Source organism: Cyprinus carpio, chromosome A12 (genome assembly GCF_018340385.1).
Source record: "Cyprinus carpio isolate SPL01 chromosome A12, ASM1834038v1, whole genome shotgun sequence".
Lineage (NCBI taxonomy): Eukaryota > Metazoa > Chordata > Actinopteri > Cypriniformes > Cyprinidae > Cyprinus > Cyprinus carpio.
In genome coordinates this window covers 12278152-12298662 of record NC_056583.1, presented here as the reverse complement: position 1 = coordinate 12298662, position 20511 = coordinate 12278152, and the positions used below count along the sequence as shown (strand labels likewise).

Here is a 20511-nt window from a genome sequence, read left to right as displayed (position 1 = left end):
CAGTGGTTTATTAAAAACAGGAACCTGTAAGGTATAAAATGTCTGTAACATTGGCTCAGGTACCTTGGAACAAGAGGCATGTCTATGTAAAGAAATACACAAATTTCACACTTTCATTTTGAAAAATAAAAAATGGTCTAAGACTTCAAACCATTGATGGTGAGCTGTTCTTTTAAGGTTAATTATAATGTACACCCAACAGCCATGTTAAAAAAATACAAATGAACAATAGTTTAGTCAAACTTTTTATTTTTCAAGTCAAAAAACAAACAAAACAGAGAATGAAGTATCAGATTGATGTCTATACAGTGGCAATTTCTCTTAATTTAAATTGTCCTTTCGTCATAAACCCGACCCAGTTATCACTCAAACTCAAGAAAACCCTGTCTTTTCCATTTATGCTTTCATGCACACACACTCGCACACTCGCACACACTCTTACTGGGAGCCTGGGTATTGAGTATTAACTGGACTTGTTTGAAATATCCATGAAACTGAAGGCAAATAAGGGCATTAATGAGACTGTCATGTGAGATCTAAGGCCTTAAATCTAAAGCCGAAATGTGCAAGAGCAATAAAGTCTTTTACAAGTCCTCCAACTACCACTGTCCAGTTGAAAGAGTGAGTTGAGGGGACCACAGTAGCCTCTTGCGTTCAGGTTTTAAATAGGTAACACTCAAAAAGATCTCAATGGCTCTAACGAGTCAAATCGGTCTCTGTCGCCCTCTACTGTTCAAGCATACGACGATTCAGAATCAGCTGACGAAATTTAGGTTAACAAGTTATCTCAAAGTCTAGGGGTAAAATGACGCCAGATATGAAACGGTGCATTATCGAAAGGAAGCAAACCAAACTGCACCCCCACCCCCCCGCACTTAATCCAAAAAGCAAAGCTGACCCAACGACAATGAAGCCAGCACAAGAAACAGTGTAAAATAAATGCTTTTCCTCAGAAATTCACAAGATATTATCAGTTAAAATTATGCAAATATCAGAAAAAAACAATTACACACTTTCTTATATTAAAGGGTTAAGTGCTGAGGACAAGGATGGACTCATAAGATTTGAACCAAGGGGGTTTAAAAAAAAAAAAAAAATCATGGTGCATCTTATTGTAAAGCTGTGCTCCAACCTCACTCAGAATAAAAGAAAAATAACACCAAAAATGTAGCAACTTCACACTCCACTGTGTACTCAGAGGTACAAGACTGCTGGTTACCACCTTTTTTTTTTTTTTTTTTTTTAAATTGTAAATTACTGGGCAGATGCTGGTGAAGGATAAGGCTTGCATCTTTTGGGGACAATTGACTAGAAAGTGAATGCCTCAAATCAAGCATCCGTTCCCTCTCTCCGATTCTTGAAGAGGGCAATCACTACACAAGACTTTTAACCATGCCATGGGCCGGCATACATTAGATTACAGTATTACAAGACATTTTTAATCTGCACACTGTGTCAGCTTTCTTTAACACGTTTCTAATAAACAGCCATTTTGAACCTCCTGCTTCTTTAGAAATAACATAAGTGAACTCAAATTAGACAGAAAATCAACATTAATATTTAAACAGTTCTCAGTTCTGACCTGGAATAATGAATCAAAACTGCGAGCAAGCACTTATTTACACTGAAGATGAAACAAAAAGTTGTAAAATGTGAGAAAGGTTAGTTTATCCCCCTTTCCATTTACGTTATAGATATTGTTCAAGGTTTCATTTGAAACTTTTTTTTTTAGATACAATCCACTGTTTTCTGTTTGAAGGCTTTTGGCAATACTTCTTAGATTTCCTTTACATCCAACACTGAATTTTTGAGAGAAAGTAAGGGAGATAGAAATTACTGGATGGAAAGAGGAGGACAACAAAATGATCTTTCTGCTCCAAAAGCAGTCAATCTCCTGCAACTTTCCACCAATTTTTAGTAATGGTTCTCCCTCTAAACTTAGAGTGATGAAAATGGTCAATACAAAGGCAGCCTTGTTTGGCTTGTAGTTCAAACCTCTGACATAACAGATTCAACCACTGAAGCCTGTTTAGTGAGGCTATTTAAGAACTGTTCAAGAAGTCCAAAAGAGAAAAATCAAAAAGGAGGATGTCACATGTGGGATCCCAGTTTCCTCAGCCTTCCCTGTAAACCACAACAACCCCAGCTGAGTGGCTTTCCTTCAGTCTTTATCCCGGGGTCAGAGTGCCAATCAGGGAAGTAGGACAAACCCAGACGCCAACCATCTTTAATTATTTTCTTCATCGCTGTCGTCAGGGCTGATGGCTGGGCTGTAGGTTGGAGAGGTGGGGCTGTAGCCGGGAGAAGTGGGGCTGTAGGTGGAGCCCTTCGGACTAGTTGGAGAGTAGGTAGGGGATGTGGGTGAGTATTTGGGAGAAGTTGGAGAGTAAGTCGGAGAGGTGGGGGAATATTTGGGGCTGGTTGGGGTGTAGGTAGGAGAAGTTGGAGAATAAGTAGGGGAAGTGGGGCTGTACTTGGGCGTAGTTGGGGAGTAGGTTGGAGAAGTGGGACTGTATTTGGGCGAAGTGGGCGAGTACTTCGGGGAAGTGGGGGAATATTTGGGGGATGTTGGGGTATATTCGGGAGAGCTGGGACTGTAGGAAGGGGAGGTGGGAGTGTATTTTGGAGATGTGGGGGAGTAGGATGGAGAGCTTGGGCTGTAAGAGGGTGAGCTAGGGGTGTAAGTGGGAGACTGTGGGGTGTAACGTGGACTGGATGGAGAGTAGGACGGCGAAGTTGGGGAGTAAGAAGGAGATGTGGGGGAATAATTCGGACTGGTTGGGGTGTAATTGGGAGACGTGGGAGAGTAGGAAGGTGAGGTTGGGCTGTAAGATGGAGAGGTTGGAGAGTAACTTGGCGAGGTGGGCGTGTAGTTGGGCGAAGTGGGACTGTAGCTCGGAGATGTTGGCGAATAAGATGGGGAGGTTGGAGAGTAGCTTGGAGAGGTGGGAGAGTAAGACGGGGAGGTCGGGGAATAAGATGGAGAAGTTGGGGAATAAGATGGAGACGTGGGACTGTAACTCGGTGAGGTTGGGCTGTAGCTGGGGGACGTTGGGCTATAGCTGGGGGATGTTGGCGAGTAAGACGGTGAAGTCGGGGAGTAAGACGGTGAAGTCGGAGAGTAAGACGGTGAAGTCGGAGAGTAGCTTGGAGATGTTGGAGAATAAGATGGCGAAGTCGGAGAGTAGGAGGGTGATGTGGGCGAGTAGGACGGAGATGTGGGGCTGTAGTTCGGACTGGTGGGAGAATAAGATGGCGAAGTCGGAGAGTATGATGGAGAAGTCGGAGAGTAACCAGGGCTCTGCGGGGTGTATCCACCAGGAGAACGAGGCTCGTAGGCAGGAGAAGTTGGAGAGTAATTCGGAGACAAGGCTCCTAAAAAGAAAAACGGAAAGGATTGCATTAGTGGTCTGTTTGGTTTGCAACCTACTAATACAACCAAGCAAACAAAGTACATTATTATTAAAAAAAGAACAAGACCAAAATAGACAGTAAAGTAACCTGGTGAGGGGATATAAGGGCTAGCTGGTCCAGGGGATCCAGGAGAACCAGGAGTAGGAGACCAGGCAGGAGAATAGCCAGGCGAGAAGCCGCTGGCATCAGATGCAGCGCTGGGAGAGAAGCCTGCAGCACCTGGTGTCATTCCGCTTCCTGTAAGGGAAAAAGAACAGGGCATGAAATGAAGAATGTAGACAAACAAGATAATGCACTGTAAATACGGCTGGCAGTAAAACAAAACATGTAGCATTTCGTCACTCACCAACACTGGGAGACCAGGCACCGTATGCAGGAGTGGCTCCTGTGTTCCAGGGAGTCATGGCAGGAGACATGCCACTCATGGGGCTGGGGGCAGAGCCAAAGAACATACCCGTGGCTGTTGTGGAAAAAAAGCAATGATTAACCAAAGGTTTCAATTTGGGGACAAAGTACAAGGTTTAAGCCTTTAAGCATTCAAAAAGAGGAAGTAAGTTTGACTTACGTCCTGCGACACTGATACCAGGGATATTGGTGGGAATCTCCATGCCATACTTGCACTTCTCAGCATCCAACAGCAGGTCAAAGCAACCAGTGCCTGCAGGCGCCAGCTGTCCCAGCATGATATTCTCAGACACTCCTTTCATTGGGTCACATTCACCATGAGATGAGGCTTCCATCAACACATCCACCTACAGAAGGAATAACATTTTTAAACATTTCTTTGCAAGATCAACCTTACACCATTTTAAAACACTAAATACAGCCTCACCGTCTCTTCAAAAGAGCACTTCATCAGCGGACCAGTGTCCTGCCTGTTGATACCGTGACGAGTGATTGCCATCAAGTGACCCCTGCAGGTCATCGTGTCACAAAGCAAGGCAAGATGGCGGTAGTTAACGTAAGAACCGTCGAAAGAGATGACGTGGTACAACTCTCTTTCAAGAGCCTTACGCACAGCCTCAATACCAAGAACCTGCAATTGAAGAGCCGACATTTCTGAATTTGATCTTAGGACTTAATAGGTCACACAGTTTACACAAGCTATTAAACGATTCTTACAGTGAAAATCTCCACAATGTCATTGGAGGTGGTTCTGACAGGGTCCACGTCCTTCTCACTGAGGACCCTCATAAGACTGACTCCATCCGTTTCCAGGATCCACTCTTGCAAGGCTTTAAACTCTCCCTCTTCTGTAATGATGATTTTCTTCTTGTTGTCAGTCTGTGGTAGATGCATGTACACCTACAAGGGCAGAGAGTAGGAGAAAATTCAACTCCAATCTCATGGCCATCTGTGAAGTCCACAAAACTTTAAACAGGTGTCCTGTTTGCCATTTTATATTTCAGGTGGATGCCAATTAGCACTCCCCATTACTCAGGAGCATGTAATTGCCATGTGCCTTTTTTGATAAACCTGCACTGCCACATGGGCTGTCAGGTTTACTAAAGTGGAGTTAAATACTGTCAAAAGGAGGAAGAAAAATACCTTGCTGATCTGTTCAATGCCTTGCAGTGTCATATCTGTCAGCATGTTCGATTCGATGCAGCGAAGGAAGACATCGTCATCCATCTTATCCACTACCTCCTCATCCTGGGCACAAGATTCAACATTATTATACAACACAGAGAGAAGAGGCCAGTTACGTGCTCACCAGTAAAAATTCAAATTACCTCTTGAAACTTGTTCTCATCACTGTTCATGATGCGGATTCGCAAAACCAGTTTCTCAGCATTGTCATCATTGAAGATGCAGTTGAGGTCATCACCAAATCCTAGATGACAGACAAAGATTAGAGTTAGAAAATTACCCATCACCTCTGCGTCCATGCTGTTTGCCATTTAAAGTGTTGTATTAACATTAATTTATTCAGTGATAATCTCAAGCCCACCTGAATTGATCTTCTCTGCAATCTGCTCCATAGTCAGTTTACGGTCAGTCATGTGTTTGCGGTCAAGTTCGATACGCAGCAGCCAGGGTGAAATGCGGGTCACGTCGAAGTCAGGCATCTCATAATACACGTTGACCCACTCCTGATCCTCAGTCACCACAGTGTTCTGAGGGTTGGGGTCATAATAAATGGCTGTGTTGGCAGTGACTTTGCGCAGGGTTGTGTGCTCCAACCGACACAGGATATCTTTGGCCCTCTCTGCATCACGGGCCGCTTGGCCCAGGAGAAAGACGGTCAAGGAGGGGGTCTTGGGTCGCTTGGAGATGTTGATAAGCTCTTTGAGTCGAGGCACACCGAGAGTGACATTTTTGGCGGACACACCGGCGTAGTGGAATGTATTCAGGGTCATCTGAGTAGCAGGCTCTCCCAGGCTCTCCAGAGACTGGGCAGCCAGAGCACCTACCATCTCACCAGGGTGAGCCTGAGGAAAACAATAAGAAAGTGTCCAGCTTCAGGCAATGAGACAACTTGATAAATGGATAAAAGATATTACTTTTTTCCAGGTGCGGACAGTCAACCCTCAGCATGCATTACTTACAATGGACTGGTTAAATTTGGTCTCTATTTCTCCCAGCAGCCATTCAAAAGCCTCTGTACTAAGACGGAACTCCTCAGTCATTCGCTTGGAGCACAGGGTGGAGCGCAGGTGGATGTTGAAGAGCAGAGTGGCATTCTCCTGAGCTTGCCTGCTTAACTGGTCTTCACCATTTACAATTACCAGCTTCTTACTCAAGTCATAAACTCCTGCATAAAACCAGAGCAAATATTCATGTGCGATCATTACAAGGCAACACGCTTACAGCTCAATCCAATAATACCACAATAAAAGGGTGGGTGCCATGACTATAATGACACGTAATGTCTTCAGTCAACAAGTATACAAAGATGTAAACGTGGCCTTTATAATCAGCTTCTACCACAAGACAGTGATAAGCTATTGGGATCAGTCGTCAGCAGGCTTTATTTAGCTGCCACAAGCAGGAGTCTTTATTTAACTGGGAGACCCGCTCAAACGCAGAAAGACTTGAAGCAGTGCATACAGTGTGCATGACAAAATAAGTTAATAAAATAAAAGTTAGTAAAAAAAAAATACCCAAATAAAATCAGGCTCAAAGCACAAACCAATGCGTTTAACCCACCTTCCACTACTCGTACTGGGTTGAGGTCAGTTGGTGTTCGAGGATTGATGCGGAAAATCTTCTGAGCATTCCAGATCATTCTGGCCAAATTGCACGGTAGTACCACCTATGGAAAACACGACAGTTTGGGTCTATGGACATTCTATAGAAGTGTGCAAATACAGTGATATTCATGCATTTCATTTGATACAGTTGTAACAGAACGAGAAAAATCCCATCCAAACAGCATATGGATATTGATGGCGCTTAAATCTTAAGGGTCAGACCTTGCTGTCTCCTGTGGGGAAAATAGCCCTCAAGATCTCTCGGTCTTCCTTCATCTTCTCAAACTCTCTCTCTAGAGAACTCTGGACATGGGCATTGGTCATCACATCTTTCACCACATCTTCCTGTAGAGTGCGGCGGAGAGCTCGGTCATTGGTGTAGTCAAATTTGAACCTGTGCAATAACAGAAAGATGCAGAAAGTTGAAATCAATGACTAGTCTGGATATTGGCTCTGAGCTGATGACCAACAATGACCTGTGTGACTTGAAAACATACTCCTAAATAGCTTAACATTCATGTCCTTGTGTTAATACAGCTAATATTTATTACTTAGTTTTAACTACTCATTCCTGTAAATAATCTGTAAACACAAGAGCACTCACTTCTTCTCAAAGGCTTTGTTGGATGGCTTGAGGGTAGCCATGTTTTGGAACTCGACAGCCTCTCCTGCCAGACCATCCTCTCCATACCTCAGCTGGACAACTTGGTTTATGGAGTTTCTGACTGTAGCATCATACTTTACCATAACAGACTCCATAGACTTGATCAGACGACGCTGAATATAACCTGAAGGAACGAGAAGAAATTCATTAAAACTCATGAAGACAATTCCAGTCTGATGACAATTTCACATCTCACTTAGAGACTAGAAATTTGAAGTTCAGTTTACATTTAGTATTAGCCCTCAACAGCTGCTCAGTCTATGTGTGTTCATTACCTGTCTCAGCAGTTTTGACAGCTGTGTCGATCAGACCCTCTCTGCCTCCCATGGCGTGAAAGAAAAACTCAGTTGGTGTGAGACCGGCCAGATAGGAGTTTTCTACGAAGCCTCTACTCTCTGGACCATAGTCATCCTTAATGAAGTGAGGGAGAGTGCGGTGCTTGAAACCGAAGGGGATTCGCTTACCCTCAACGTTCTGCTGCCCCACCACAGCAATAACCTAAATAAACGAAGAGGAAGAACAAATACAGAGATTGTGAAAAAAAACTGACACTGACCACATTTACATGCACATTGAGATTAATGCCATTTGGGATTATATTAAGCCTTTTAGTCGTTGCTTTTGAACTATTTTAAGATTTAAACACAATCTACAGTCTTCTCTCACCTGAGAAATGTTAATTTTAGAGCCTTTTGAACCAGCCACCACCATGGATTTGAAATTGTTGTACTCAGACAATGACTTCTGGGCAGAGGATCCAGTCTTGTCTCGAGCATCGTTCAAGATGCGGTTGACCTGGTTCTCAAAGGTCTGTCTCAGAGTGTTACCTGGGGTGGGCTCCAACTCATTGTTGTGGGCTTTCTCAATGACCTGTGAGAAAGAAATCATCATGTACAACTGCATTCAAGTATGAAAGCACTGATCGGTTATATTTATAAATACCTAATGTCGTCAACTCACCTCTATCACATCCTGTTTGGCTTTCTTAATCGTGTTCTGAATGTCCTGATATGTCGCCTTATCGGCAATGGAGTCTCCAATACCAATAGAGTGGCCTGAAGCAGATAAGATCCTTGTAAATAAGGCAGACTTGAATTTACTTAATAATTGCACATATTTTGAAATATTTGAAAAATTTACAATCCTTATTTTTTACCCTCAATAAGCAGCCAGTTGTTGACAACAGTCTGGATGTTGGAATAGAAGAGTCGTGTGATGTCATGGCCCATCTCAAGGTATGAGATGTGGACAAGAGAGCCAGCTGAGGTTCCCAGTGACTTCTTACACAAGATCCCCATGATCAGCTCACCGTTCTCCACAATCACCTGCAAAATGAATTGAAATTAGGACAAAACTGCATAAACTATGTCCATGTTTGGGCTGCACTACTGCACCTTAGTGTCTCCAGGGGAGATGTGTTTATAAGGGCCGCTATCCTCTTCATCAGGGTGAGTGCTGTGTGTGCGGATGGCATTAATGTGCCCAGGGATGATCAGGCTGAAGATCTGTTTGCCAGTCCAGAGAGGTCGAGGCTTCAAGATAGCCGGTTGGGGCACTTTCCCATCCCATGTGGAGAGAAACATGAGGAGGTTCATAACCTCACCCTAAAACAAAGCACACACAATAATTTATTAGTACCTGCACAACCTAACTGCTCATCACATTCAATTTTATCCCACAGCTTTGTATACGTACCCTCTCTAAGAAGACATCTCTCTTGGTAAACTTGCGCACAGCTGTCAGGGTGTCCTGCACAATACCCATGACGGGTCTGTTGGACTGTGGTGTGACGATCATACGAGGCACCATGGCCAGCTCCTGGATCTCAGCACGGGTCTCCAGAGACTGTGGCAAGTGCAGGTTCATCTCATCGCCGTCAAAGTCAGCATTGTATGGGGTTGTCACACTAAAAGTGAAAGGAATGTCCTCTTAAAATGCGTTTGTAATCTTTATGAAGTCAAAAACCATTATATTAGAATAAAGGAGCTAAATATGACCATTAACTTGCTGTACCGACACGTAACAATTTCAGCAATTACAACTGATGATACAGTATACTAATTCAATAAAGTGCCTATACACGTATAAATCCATAAACAATGCGATGAATCAAGTATTAGAAATCCAGTGTACCTAAGGTTGAGTCGAAATGTCGACCATGGCAAGATTCGCACTCTGTGGCCCATCATAGACATTTTGTGCAACGTAGGCTGTCTGTTGAACACAATAATGTCTCCATCACACATGTGCCTTTCAACCTAGAAAGAAAAAGAAAAAATCAGGTTTTAAATCCAAAAATGACATTACATTAAACAAACAAACAAAAAAGACTGTCAAAACTGACTTTGTATCCAATCTGAAGGTGAAGGTCACTTGGCTTAGGGTGGAATCGCAGGTCAATTCTGTCCCCGTTGTCTCGGATGATATATTTGGCTCCAGGGTACTGACTGTTACCTCTCCTCACAAGCTCTTGCAGTCTATAAAGTTAAAGAAAAAGAAAATTCAGAGCACTGAGTTACGGAGACCTCTCAGAAGACACTAAAATATTTTGTAAATGAGATGTGCGTTAATAAAGAGATAAAAACTACTATTATTACCTGTCAATGTTAAAGGGTGTGACGATCTCGGGGAAGGTCATGTTTGCGGCGATGGAACGGGGAACCCCGACCTGGTCGATCTGCAAGTTGGGGTCCGGCGTGATGACAGTTCGGGCAGAGAAGTCTACACGCTTCCCCATCAGATTACCTCTGACACGTCCTTCCTTACCCTTTAGCCTCTGCTTGATAGATTTTAGTGGACGACCAGACTTTTGCATTGCCTGAAACAAGAGCATACGAGAGCAGTCTTCATTTATCACTTCATTGATTCCCCACTCAACATAATTGCGGATTAAAGATCAATTATGTTTTAACTGGCTGCAATGACATATCACGCAGCAGTTTTATTTTGTGTACACACACACTTTTTACAAATGCATTTTATTATAATTTCAAAACATCAATTCTAACAATAATGATAATAGTTGATTAATTATACTTATAAAGTAAAACATTACTACTATTATTTTTATTATAATGTTATATTTTTATTAATAACACTACGAAGACTGCTAATTATCATGTAATTGTTGCTTCTTATAGCAGCCTGGATTCAGATCTTCTGAAGTATAGTGTAAATCTTACCCTAGGTAGACCTGGCAGTTCATTGTCTACCATAGTGGCCACGTGGAACTGAAGCAGCTTGACATCCTCTGCTATAACATGTGCTGCAGCTCCACTCTGCTCATTTCGCTTCAGCTGGTTATTGATCTTCACAATGTCAGCCAACTTGTGTGTTAAATCATCCTAGTGGGGAAAAGAGAAAAAAAAAAAGCAATTGAAACAAATCTAACAGCTATCGGAACCATGCAATACATCAGACTCCTTTCTCACTGTTTAATAAGAAATGCTTACCTGGTTTCTAGCAGAGCCCTGCATGACCACAGCTGGTCTCACAGCAAGAGGGGGCACGGGCAACACTGTGACGATCATCCACTCAGGACGGGAATATTTGGGGTCCATACCCAAGATCATGTCCTCTTCATCTGAAATGCGTTTGAAGATCTCATGCACACGTTCAGGACTGAGGAGGATCTTCTTCTCCTGTGAGTCTTCATTCACGTGCTTCCACTCAGCATACAGCTCCAGGCCAGAGCGACGGATACGCGGCTGGTACCTGCCACAGCCTCCATGACCCTTGAGATGTGAAAGTAAAAAATCAGTTTTAAAACTTCCAGAGCAAGCTTCAAATGCAAAACTGCCCTGTGTGCTTGGAGAACTTTATGTCCGTACCTTCTCTTTGGTGAGGTCTTCTTCTGTGTCCTGCTGCTCAACTCCAAATTTGTTGTCCATCTCCTCTCCACCCTCACAAATGTTTTTGCCTTTACAGAGGTCATAGACGTGGGTCAGACGCTTACGTGGCTGCCCCTTCGACTTGGTCAAGATGTCTTTGATTTTTGGATTGTTCTGGGTAAAACAAAATTAGAATTTAAAAGACACTACAGAACAATTTGACCAAAGGATCTAAATCAGAAGAACCATGGAGGAAGGAATATTTTCACAAAGAAATAAATCACAAACAAAGGGCAAATTGAAAACACGGCATACCGCGTCCACAAGCAGTTTCGAACAGAAGAAACAGACACAGCGGAGGACCTTCATGATCTTTGTGATGAAGCCAACATGAAAAACTGGCTTTGCCAGCTCAATGTGACCGAAATGACCAGGGCACTCAGTCATGTTACCTAAACAACAAGCAAACAAGCAGAGGCTTGAAATTACTGCGTCACACATTATAAGGACAAGCTTTAATTGTTTAATACCAACCAAAAGTGGATAAAAATCAGTTTATAAACATACCTGCACACGTCTGGCATCTGCCTGATCTCTCAATTACCCCTTGCCGGGGGTCCATAAGTCCCCCCAGTTTAGGGCGCCCTCCTTCTGTAGTCTCAGGGTACTTGATGCCCCCTTCAGTAACGGACATCCGTTTCTGAAAATAACGTAAATGCCATTAAAATGTCTTACATTTTCACAACAGCAGGAAAACATTGGTACACTGAATACATCCTCAGGTAAAGTTTTAAAACTTTAAGTTTGCAATAAGCAATTACTTAGATGGCACCTGGCAAATTATGCATTTTTTTTTTTACATTTTAATTTTAAATGTAAATAAGGTTCTATCTATAATAGGTTTTTACCACCCATGCAAAAATACAATAAACACGAAACGAGGCGTCAGAGATCGCTCAAGTGTGCATTCATTAAAAAAAATTAATTCAAAAAAGGGTTTGAAAGCCCTGAAAAATGACGACATTACTGAATAAAAATTAGTTATTTTTTTAATCGCTCTCTAAAAAAAAAAAAAAACCATCACATCTCAACTCAAATGTGTCATTTGCTCGTCATTTATTTGAAAACAAAGTGTACTTTATGAACTGCACGTATTTGAGTATTTTAAATAAATGGAAGCATGCACATAAAAGTACACATTTTATTGCCAGTAAGATAGACATATAGGGAACAATGTGGAAACTTGGGGAGAAACTCTGGGTCTGCCATGTGACTCCAAAATTGTCAAACAAAATAAACAATAAAGATTACAACAACTTAAAGTTACATAACTTCAAACAAGGCTTCCCGTGTCTTGTTGCTAATTGTTAAAGCAGGACTCTTGTGTAGTGTTTCTTCAACTTTCTAAACACATGCTCTTACTGAGGAACAAGTGGCTAGCCGGCTAAGTTAGCAAAACACATGTTCACAAAAGACACTGTATGTTAATAACCGTATTTAATATGATTTTAACACGATGATGATTTGAGTAATACAACAATACTCAAAGAATTAAGAGAATACCCCCTCCCAAGAGCAAAACCTACAAGTTCATCAGGGCTGAGGACGCCGAATTGCACTCTCTTGATGAGGCGCAATGGGCATGCGCTGTCGCTGGAAGGCGGTCCGTGCATCCTGACTATTCAAAGAGACGCGTCCTCCCCCGGCACGCCGCTTTGTAAGAAGGAACACCTCTGAAACGCCACCAAGACTCTCCTGGCACCCAATGGTGACCGGAACTTGTCCGATGGCGGTTTCCCAGTGACCACCGTGTCTTGCTACTCAATGTGCTTTTTAAATTTGTGTTTATATACTAGCTATTGTAGCTACCGGCAGTCCCCTTCCCTTTCCCCGATCTACTCTCCAGTGCGCTCCAAGCGCATCTGAGAGAAAACTGCTCTCACACGTCTTTATATAGACTGGATGCTTTGCTACAGGTTTACACAGCCTACTTGGCAGGGGCTGAACAGTCAGAGGGCGGGTTATGGATCGATCTTTCTGTGCGCTCATTGGCCGCGAGACTGCAGCATATGAATAATTAATTAAAGTTGACGCAGAACCAATGAGGTTGTGCGCTTTTGATTCCCGCGAATCCTATGCAGCTGGAGGCGGGACAAAACGAATGAAGAGATTCCATAGGACCGTATAATCCAAGGGAGTATCCGTAGACGCTTTTAACATGAATATTAAATAACTTTCGTCAACATGAAACGTTATTCGTCAAACATGTTCTTAATATTAATGAGCAGAGAGCATTTGACCAATTGCAACCAACGCTTGACGGCGGTAAAATAACTTGCTTACTGCCCGCCTTCTTTACGAGCATTGCCGATTTCACCCGACTGATATTTTTTCACCCTCTGAGCAAAAATAAAAAAAACCTGTGCTGTTCCGTCCGTCTCGCTCTGGATCAGCTGAGAGTGTTGGAAAAGAAGCTCGTGTGAGAGGCCTACACCTACCGTCGAGGATTAACACATTATTTATGTTTTAAATACGATTTTTATGTAATTCAAATTATCAGCTGGCTTTTATTTTGTAAGCTTATTAACATTCTTCGAACTATTTATTATGATTTCCTTATTTTATTTGTGTTCTACGGGAAAGTGCAAGAATCCACGAGGTCGAGTAGAAACAATGGCTGGACGGCACGCGCTTTTTTCGGTATGATCAGCTGGAAACACCGCTGAAAGCCTGGGGCTTCGGACAGTGCGTTTTCAATTAAAAAACATTAGAGATACGTTGTTGTTTTAAACATTTGATGTTTTTGGAACCATTTTGAGAATTATTACGTTATTGTAGCTCACTGTAAAATAATAAAAAAATAGAATTATACATCCAGGCCATTGTGTGCTACAAAAAGGCGCTAGCTTTAGTTTTCTTTTTGCCGATTTTCACATAAATAATCGCAAACCCATGTTTCGTAAACCGTTTGATTTGATTATCTCATACAGTTAATTGTTCTCGCAAGTTTGGAGTGTAATCAAGAATTTGTAGTAATGTAACATGTTACATAGCGACTGCTGTGAGCTTCTGCTGTTTGTTAGCCGCCATTCTTTGTGGAACGGGAACATTAAACAGCACTCGTTTAAAGTTATTTTCTTTGAAATGTTAGTTTACATCTTCACAATATTAGTGTATGTATTTGTGTTATTGAGTACGTAGGTTTATATCAGAGCAAACCAACGTTATTTGGATACATAGTTATGGATTGAGTAGATTATAGTTTACAGTGTAGAGAGATGGTTGTAAAAAACAAAACCTTTTAAAGTTGTTTTTATAGGTTCAGTCACATATATACTCTATTTCGTCTCTTTGTAACATATTGATATAGACACCAGAAATATATCAGACAGTCATTTACACGAACAATCACGACTTTGATAAATTTTGGCTTAAAAAAAGGTATTTTGGTTGATCTTGGTCTTGTCTTTGTACGGTTTCAGACGTAGAAGTGACTTTTTAACCGATCGTGTGTTAGTTATATCACGTTCATGTTAGCCTGTTAGCATTGAGCTTGGATGGCTGTGCATCTATTACATAAAACATACAGAGGTTCTCTAACTTTTGAATTGGTTTCCGATTATACAATAACACCGATTTCTTAACACAAAAAGATGATTTCTAGCAGAAAAGACTTGGTTTATAACGGTTATGTCTATAAGGCTAATCGGATAATGGAGGAAGAGTTTGGTTGTAGCTCATGTATCAAACCCAAATCGCCTTCTGTGTAACCACATGTATCGGGAAAATTGGTTTTACAGACGGTTTGTTTTAGATAAATATGAGCTATTGGTTCTGGAAACTGATTCAAACCGGTTTTAGTCCCAATACGTTTACAGTCAAAACGTCATTGTTATTGAATGTGATTGTTGTGTCAAAGGGTCTCCCCACTTAAATCAGATCCTTGCTTAGAAGTAACACCGAATGGATGTGGATTTTTGAGGGATCATGTGGTATATGGCGGGTACAGTGGCGGAGAGATGAACTAACATGGAGTCGGGTGCTTGTGTACTGGGGCGGGTTTACAGGGCAGAAGGGAAGCGGAGTTGCGTAACTCCAGCCTGAAGTGAAACGAACATTTGCATTATGTTCACTTTGAAAACCATCACAAAAGCGAATTCATTTTGATGTTTTTATAAAGGCAGTACCGTTCTCTCTGTGTATGTGTACAGTATATAAGCGGTCTAATGGTCATTTACTTGGGTCGGTGCAACATGAAGGCTGTTTTCTACACACTGTGCTTTCAGTACCAATGTTGAAAATCTCATTTACATTTGTAACCAAGTTAAACTTAAAGGGGTCATATGATGCGATTTCAATTTTTCCTTGCTCTTTGGAGTGTTACAAGCTCTTGGTGCATTAACAAGATCTGTAAAGTTGCAAAGACTAAAGTCTCAAATCCAAAGAGATATTCTTTATAAAAGTTAAGAGTCAACCACCCCCCCTCCAAAATGACTCATTCTAACACACCGCCACATCTCTACGTCACTGTGTGGGAAGATGTGCATAACGCAGCCTAAATGTTCATGCAAAGAAAGGAGTAACTTTTATTCTCGCTGTAGTATTGTTGCTGCCGCAGTGTTGTGGAAATGCTGTGTTTCGATGTGAAAGCGAAACTACTTTGTTTGGCCTTCCAAAAGAGGACACAATTAGAAATCAGAGGTTAAGTTGTATTTACAATAGTTCAACCCAAATATTCAGATGTGTGCAGCGCATTTTATGGAGGAAGAGGACTGTTTCCTGAGAGAGCAGCCTATAATGCCGGTGTCTGTTTCTATAAAGTGGGGCAATAACAACTTTGCAAGGACAGTCTGGCACTTCTGACTCACAGCCTGTAAGTACTTTAGATATTTAAAGAATTTGCCACTGACGATTCAAACGTGAGTTTTGAGCAGTGTAGAGTAGCGCTTGTTTGACATTTGTCTGACGGCATCACAGTATAGTAAGAGGCATAACATTTCGGTCACACGCTTGAGGTATTCGGCCAATCACAACGCACTGGATAGCTGGCCAATCAGAGCACACCTTAGTTTTCAGAATGATGAGCTTTGTAAAAATCGACAAGTTTTAGAAAGGTGGGAGGAGAGGAGAAACAATAATGTACATTATGTGCAAAATGTGTTTTTTGAACCTTAAACCACATAAACACATTGCATTACACCAAATACACAAAATAATGTTATTTTTAGCAATGTCGTCATATGACCCCTTTAAGGACTCTCTTAATTGTTGAGGGAATAGTTCACTCCAAAACAAAACTTCTATCATTTGTTGTTTTAAACCTGTATGACTTTCTTCTATGGAGCACAAACGTTTTTAAATTTTAGGGGTTGATATGAATCAAAAGACGCGTTAACATTAATTCTACCTTGGTTATGACTCTCTTGTATTCCGAAGATCAATCACTTATTTGAAATCCCGTGAGAGTGAATAAATGGGTGAGCTGTCACTTTAAATAAGTTGTATTTGACATCATAATGCCAGATTGGGATGGTTTCGCTTTAATGTGTTTTAGTGAAAGAAAGTAGGTTTTCATCAAAAGACAGACATTTGGACTCATTTGTCACATACCTTTACTCTGAATGGTTTGAAAGATTCTCTTAATATATTCATGTATTATGTGTAAATAAAGTACATTTGCATTGCATTCAAATTCTTGGTTTCAGTTTTTTAAAGCCTACCTTCTTGAAAAAATTAGTGTACTTAAAATTTTATGTGTCTATTAAGTGAATCAAACTCTGAAATAACAGGAATGCATTATGTTATGTTTTAAGCACGCATTGCGTAATATTTTGTGTTTACGTGAGTAATGCTGTGCAGGGGTTCTTAAATGGATTTAAAACCGAGCTGCAGCACCACCTTGTGGCAGATAAAAAAAAAAAAAAGTTAGCCGTACTTCACTTATTTAGACTCACTCTCTAGAATACTTAAACTACGGCCTGCGTTGAAAAAAAACTACGTCTGGTCTGTGCGTTTTAAACTGTAAAGTCTAATCACTAACTGTTATATAGCATTTTTTTTAAAACCTTTATAAAGGTTCTGTGGAATTTAATACGGTCGACCAAAATATTATCTTTGTCAAGCTGGAACCTAAAAGGCAAGACATTAACAAATAACTTTTTATTCAAAGAACGGTTTGGCATTTTTACACACTGCAAAGCAATTTAGAAACATTTCCTTCAGGAAAACATACAGACATTATTTATTTAATAAACAACACAATTGTATTAAACAACGATGGCCACACACATAATAAATATTGCAGTGCTATTCCAAAAATAGGAGTCAAAACATAATCTCACTTTTTTAACATAAACAAGAAAATAATTAAGGCTTACCAAATATTACCCAGATTTTTTTCTTTTCTTTTTCTTTTCTTTTAATACCACATATGGTGGTGTTGGATTATCTCCTGTACAATTTTTCTTGATGTAGCTATTAATGTTATATGTTCAAATGTTACATTAAGATTTTGTTACAGTCATGTGTAAATGAAAAAGAGATGCTGAGAAACTCGTCAAGCTACAAATCAGAGGAGAGTCATGACCACTAGATGGAAGCTTTGAGCGCAATACAGACACAGCTGAACGCTTCTGGATCTTCCTCTTCCAAGCGGAAGCCACAATCAAGCAGAAAATGGGCTGTGCTTTGATCAGGAGCTCTCAGGAAAACCCTGTTGTTCCAGTTTAGTAATCACAAGGCTCCATAAACAAGCTTCTTTGGCTGAAAAAGTAGAAAAAAGCACATTTGCAAGGCAATCTAATGATGGGTTTTCAAGATGGTAATGACTGTGAATGGTAAAGTAAGTTTTACAAAATTAAGCTCACCAAGCAAAAATGTTTCTAAGCCTATATTTTAATCATCAAAATGTTCTATTATATAAGACCAGTGAGAATTAACAAAAACATATCATTTCAAATATTGGGACAAAAAAAAAAAAAAAATTTAAATAAAATGGAGTGCTAAAGTAATTACACTAAATGGCACTTCTCACATAAATTATACTTGGTCTTTGATTATCCCAAACACTAATCATCCCAAGCTTGGATCGCAGAAATGTCATGGTTGTAACATGGGGTGAGTTGTAACACTGTGAGTTGTAAGTTCACCACTTAGAAACTGAAATTACTATCATACATAAACACAGCAGAGGATACACTCTTAAAGGTTCCATATGGAAGTTTTCGCAGTGATGCCATATAGAAGAACCATTTTTGGTTCCCCAAAGAACCAAAAAAATGTTTAACATTTTCAGTTTCCACAAAAATAGTAAGAACCAAGTCAGCATATTAGAATAATTAATGAAGGATCGTGTGACACTAAAAACTGGAGTAATGGCTATACTGAAAATTAAACTTTGCCATCACAGAAATTAATTATATTTTAAGGTATGTTAAAATAGAAAACAGTAATTTGAAATTGTAATAATTATACACAATATTTTTTTTTTTATTAACTAACTGCAAACTTGGTGAGCACAAGAGACTTGTGAAAAAAAAAATTAGCCTGCATGCATACACACAATGCATCAACACTCTTTCTCTAATTTAACCTTCTTAAAGCGACAGTTCATCAAAAAGGAAAATTTTGTCATGTGGTTCTAAATCTATATGGCTTGGTGGAACACAAAAGTAGATTTTTAAAAAAATATCTCAGTAGTTTTCTTGTCCATATGATAAAAGTCAATGTTGTTTTGGACCCCTTTTATCTTTCATTGTATGGAGAATAACCAGCTGAAACATTTCTCATTTCTATTTTGAGTTCTACATAATGTATGTATTGTATGAATTTCTTTCTTCTGCTGAACACAAAATAATTGTATATATTTTGAATAATGTGGGTATCCAGTTTCTGGTCCCCACTGATTCCATAGTAATTTTTTTCCATACGATGGAAGTCAGTGGAGACCAACAACTGTTTGATTAGCCTACTCAAGTTATTCCAAAACGTTTTTTTTAGGGGTTCAAGCACGTTGTGCTGAATCCCTATTGTTTTTGTAGGGATTTGTATTATAATTATAATTATTAATAGGCTATTCTGTGCTAAACTGATCGAGAAGACCAAACCGTAAGGCCTAGAGACCTGAAACTTGGACACTCGCTACTCAGACACAAAGACTTGCCCCAATCGGTCAAGAGGGGGCACTACAGCGATCGAAAACGCGAAAGCACACATAACTACAAGACCAGGGGAGCCCAAACTCTGTCCTGGAGGGCCGGTGTCCTGCAGAGTTTAGCTCCAACTTGCCTCAACACACCTGCCTGGAAGTTTCTAGTATGACTAGTAAGAGCTTGATTAGCAGGTTCAGGTGTGTCTAATTGGGGTTGGAGCTAAACTCTGCAGGACAGCAGCACTCCAGCACTGACATTGCCTATCCCTGCTCTAGATCAATAATTATAATTTTTTTATTTTTTTTTTATTTTACCCTTTGGGTAGCTATAAGGGGATCATTTAGAAAAGGGATGTGACCAAATATACCAAAAAGCCTATAAATCCTAAACAAAAACAAAAACTTTACAAAACTATGTGAGCACATGCATCAGATGATTCTAAACAAGCATGCAAAGTTTCATGGAGATCGGAACGTAGGTGGCACTATAACAGTTAAAAAGGCTTCAAAAATTCAATATTTCTATACTGTCAAATTGCAAAAAAAATTAATATATTCACAGAGACACCAGATCTTCAAATCATATGATAGATCTCCGCATGCTGTACATCTTTGCCTCTAAGACCACTGCTGTCAATCAAATTGTTCTATAAATATTTGAGATCATTAAAAAAAGAAAAAAAAACTACTTTTGTAAACTAGTCCTAGGTTTTTAACGCAAATCAATAAAACAAGTGCAGTACAATTCTTTGCACTCTCATGTTCGATAATCATCATTAAATTTTAAAACTTTTGTATTTGGACAGCTATAACAGGGTCATTTAAAAATATTGTATTGAACTAGTGTACCCAAAAGCCTATAAATCTTAACAGAAAACTCTAAACTTCTCAAAACAGTGTAAACTAATGCACAGTATGATTCTAAACAAGCATGCAAAATTTTATGGAGATCAAGCATAAAATGGCACTAAAATATTTATAAAAGTTAAAAACACTATATGTCTATCATAAACTATGTCTATCATAACCACTAGATGGCAGCAGAGGACCACTAATGGGCTCATTCAACTCCCTAATATAGTACTCTTCACAGGTTTGCTTTTGGATTCATATTTAGACAATATAAAATGACTATTAAAACATTACACATCACATTTCATAAAAGTTTACCACTTCATTTATACTGAGGAATTCATTTTTGCAATTATGCCACATTATGATTACAGTGAATTCTCTAGTGTTATAAAGAGGAGACATTCA

The 20511-nt window shown here is 40.2% G+C and overlaps 1 protein-coding gene across 1 annotated transcript; it reads right to left on the bottom strand.

The window, feature by feature from the left end:
- Positions 1 to 232: 232 nt before the first annotated feature.
- LOC109056007 (RNA polymerase II subunit A) lies at positions 233 to 13038 on the bottom strand. The gene is made up of 28 exons (XM_042767579.1): positions 12689 to 13038; positions 11670 to 11802; positions 11418 to 11554; positions 11103 to 11276; positions 10725 to 11006; positions 10455 to 10616; positions 9870 to 10090; positions 9617 to 9749; positions 9406 to 9530; positions 8968 to 9178; positions 8667 to 8876; positions 8429 to 8597; positions 8233 to 8327; positions 7939 to 8142; positions 7548 to 7770; positions 7213 to 7396; positions 6831 to 7002; positions 6565 to 6670; positions 5964 to 6169; positions 5366 to 5846; positions 5148 to 5248; positions 4963 to 5067; positions 4537 to 4719; positions 4247 to 4450; positions 3980 to 4166; positions 3761 to 3874; positions 3502 to 3651; positions 233 to 3375 (listed from the first exon to the last, which is right to left on the bottom strand). The coding sequence occupies exons 1-28, from the start codon at positions 12773 to 12775 to the stop codon at positions 2228 to 2230; spliced, it is 5907 nt and encodes a 1968-aa protein (XP_042623513.1). The 5' UTR covers positions 12776 to 13038; the 3' UTR covers positions 233 to 2227.
- Positions 13039 to 20511: the final 7473 nt, after the last annotated feature.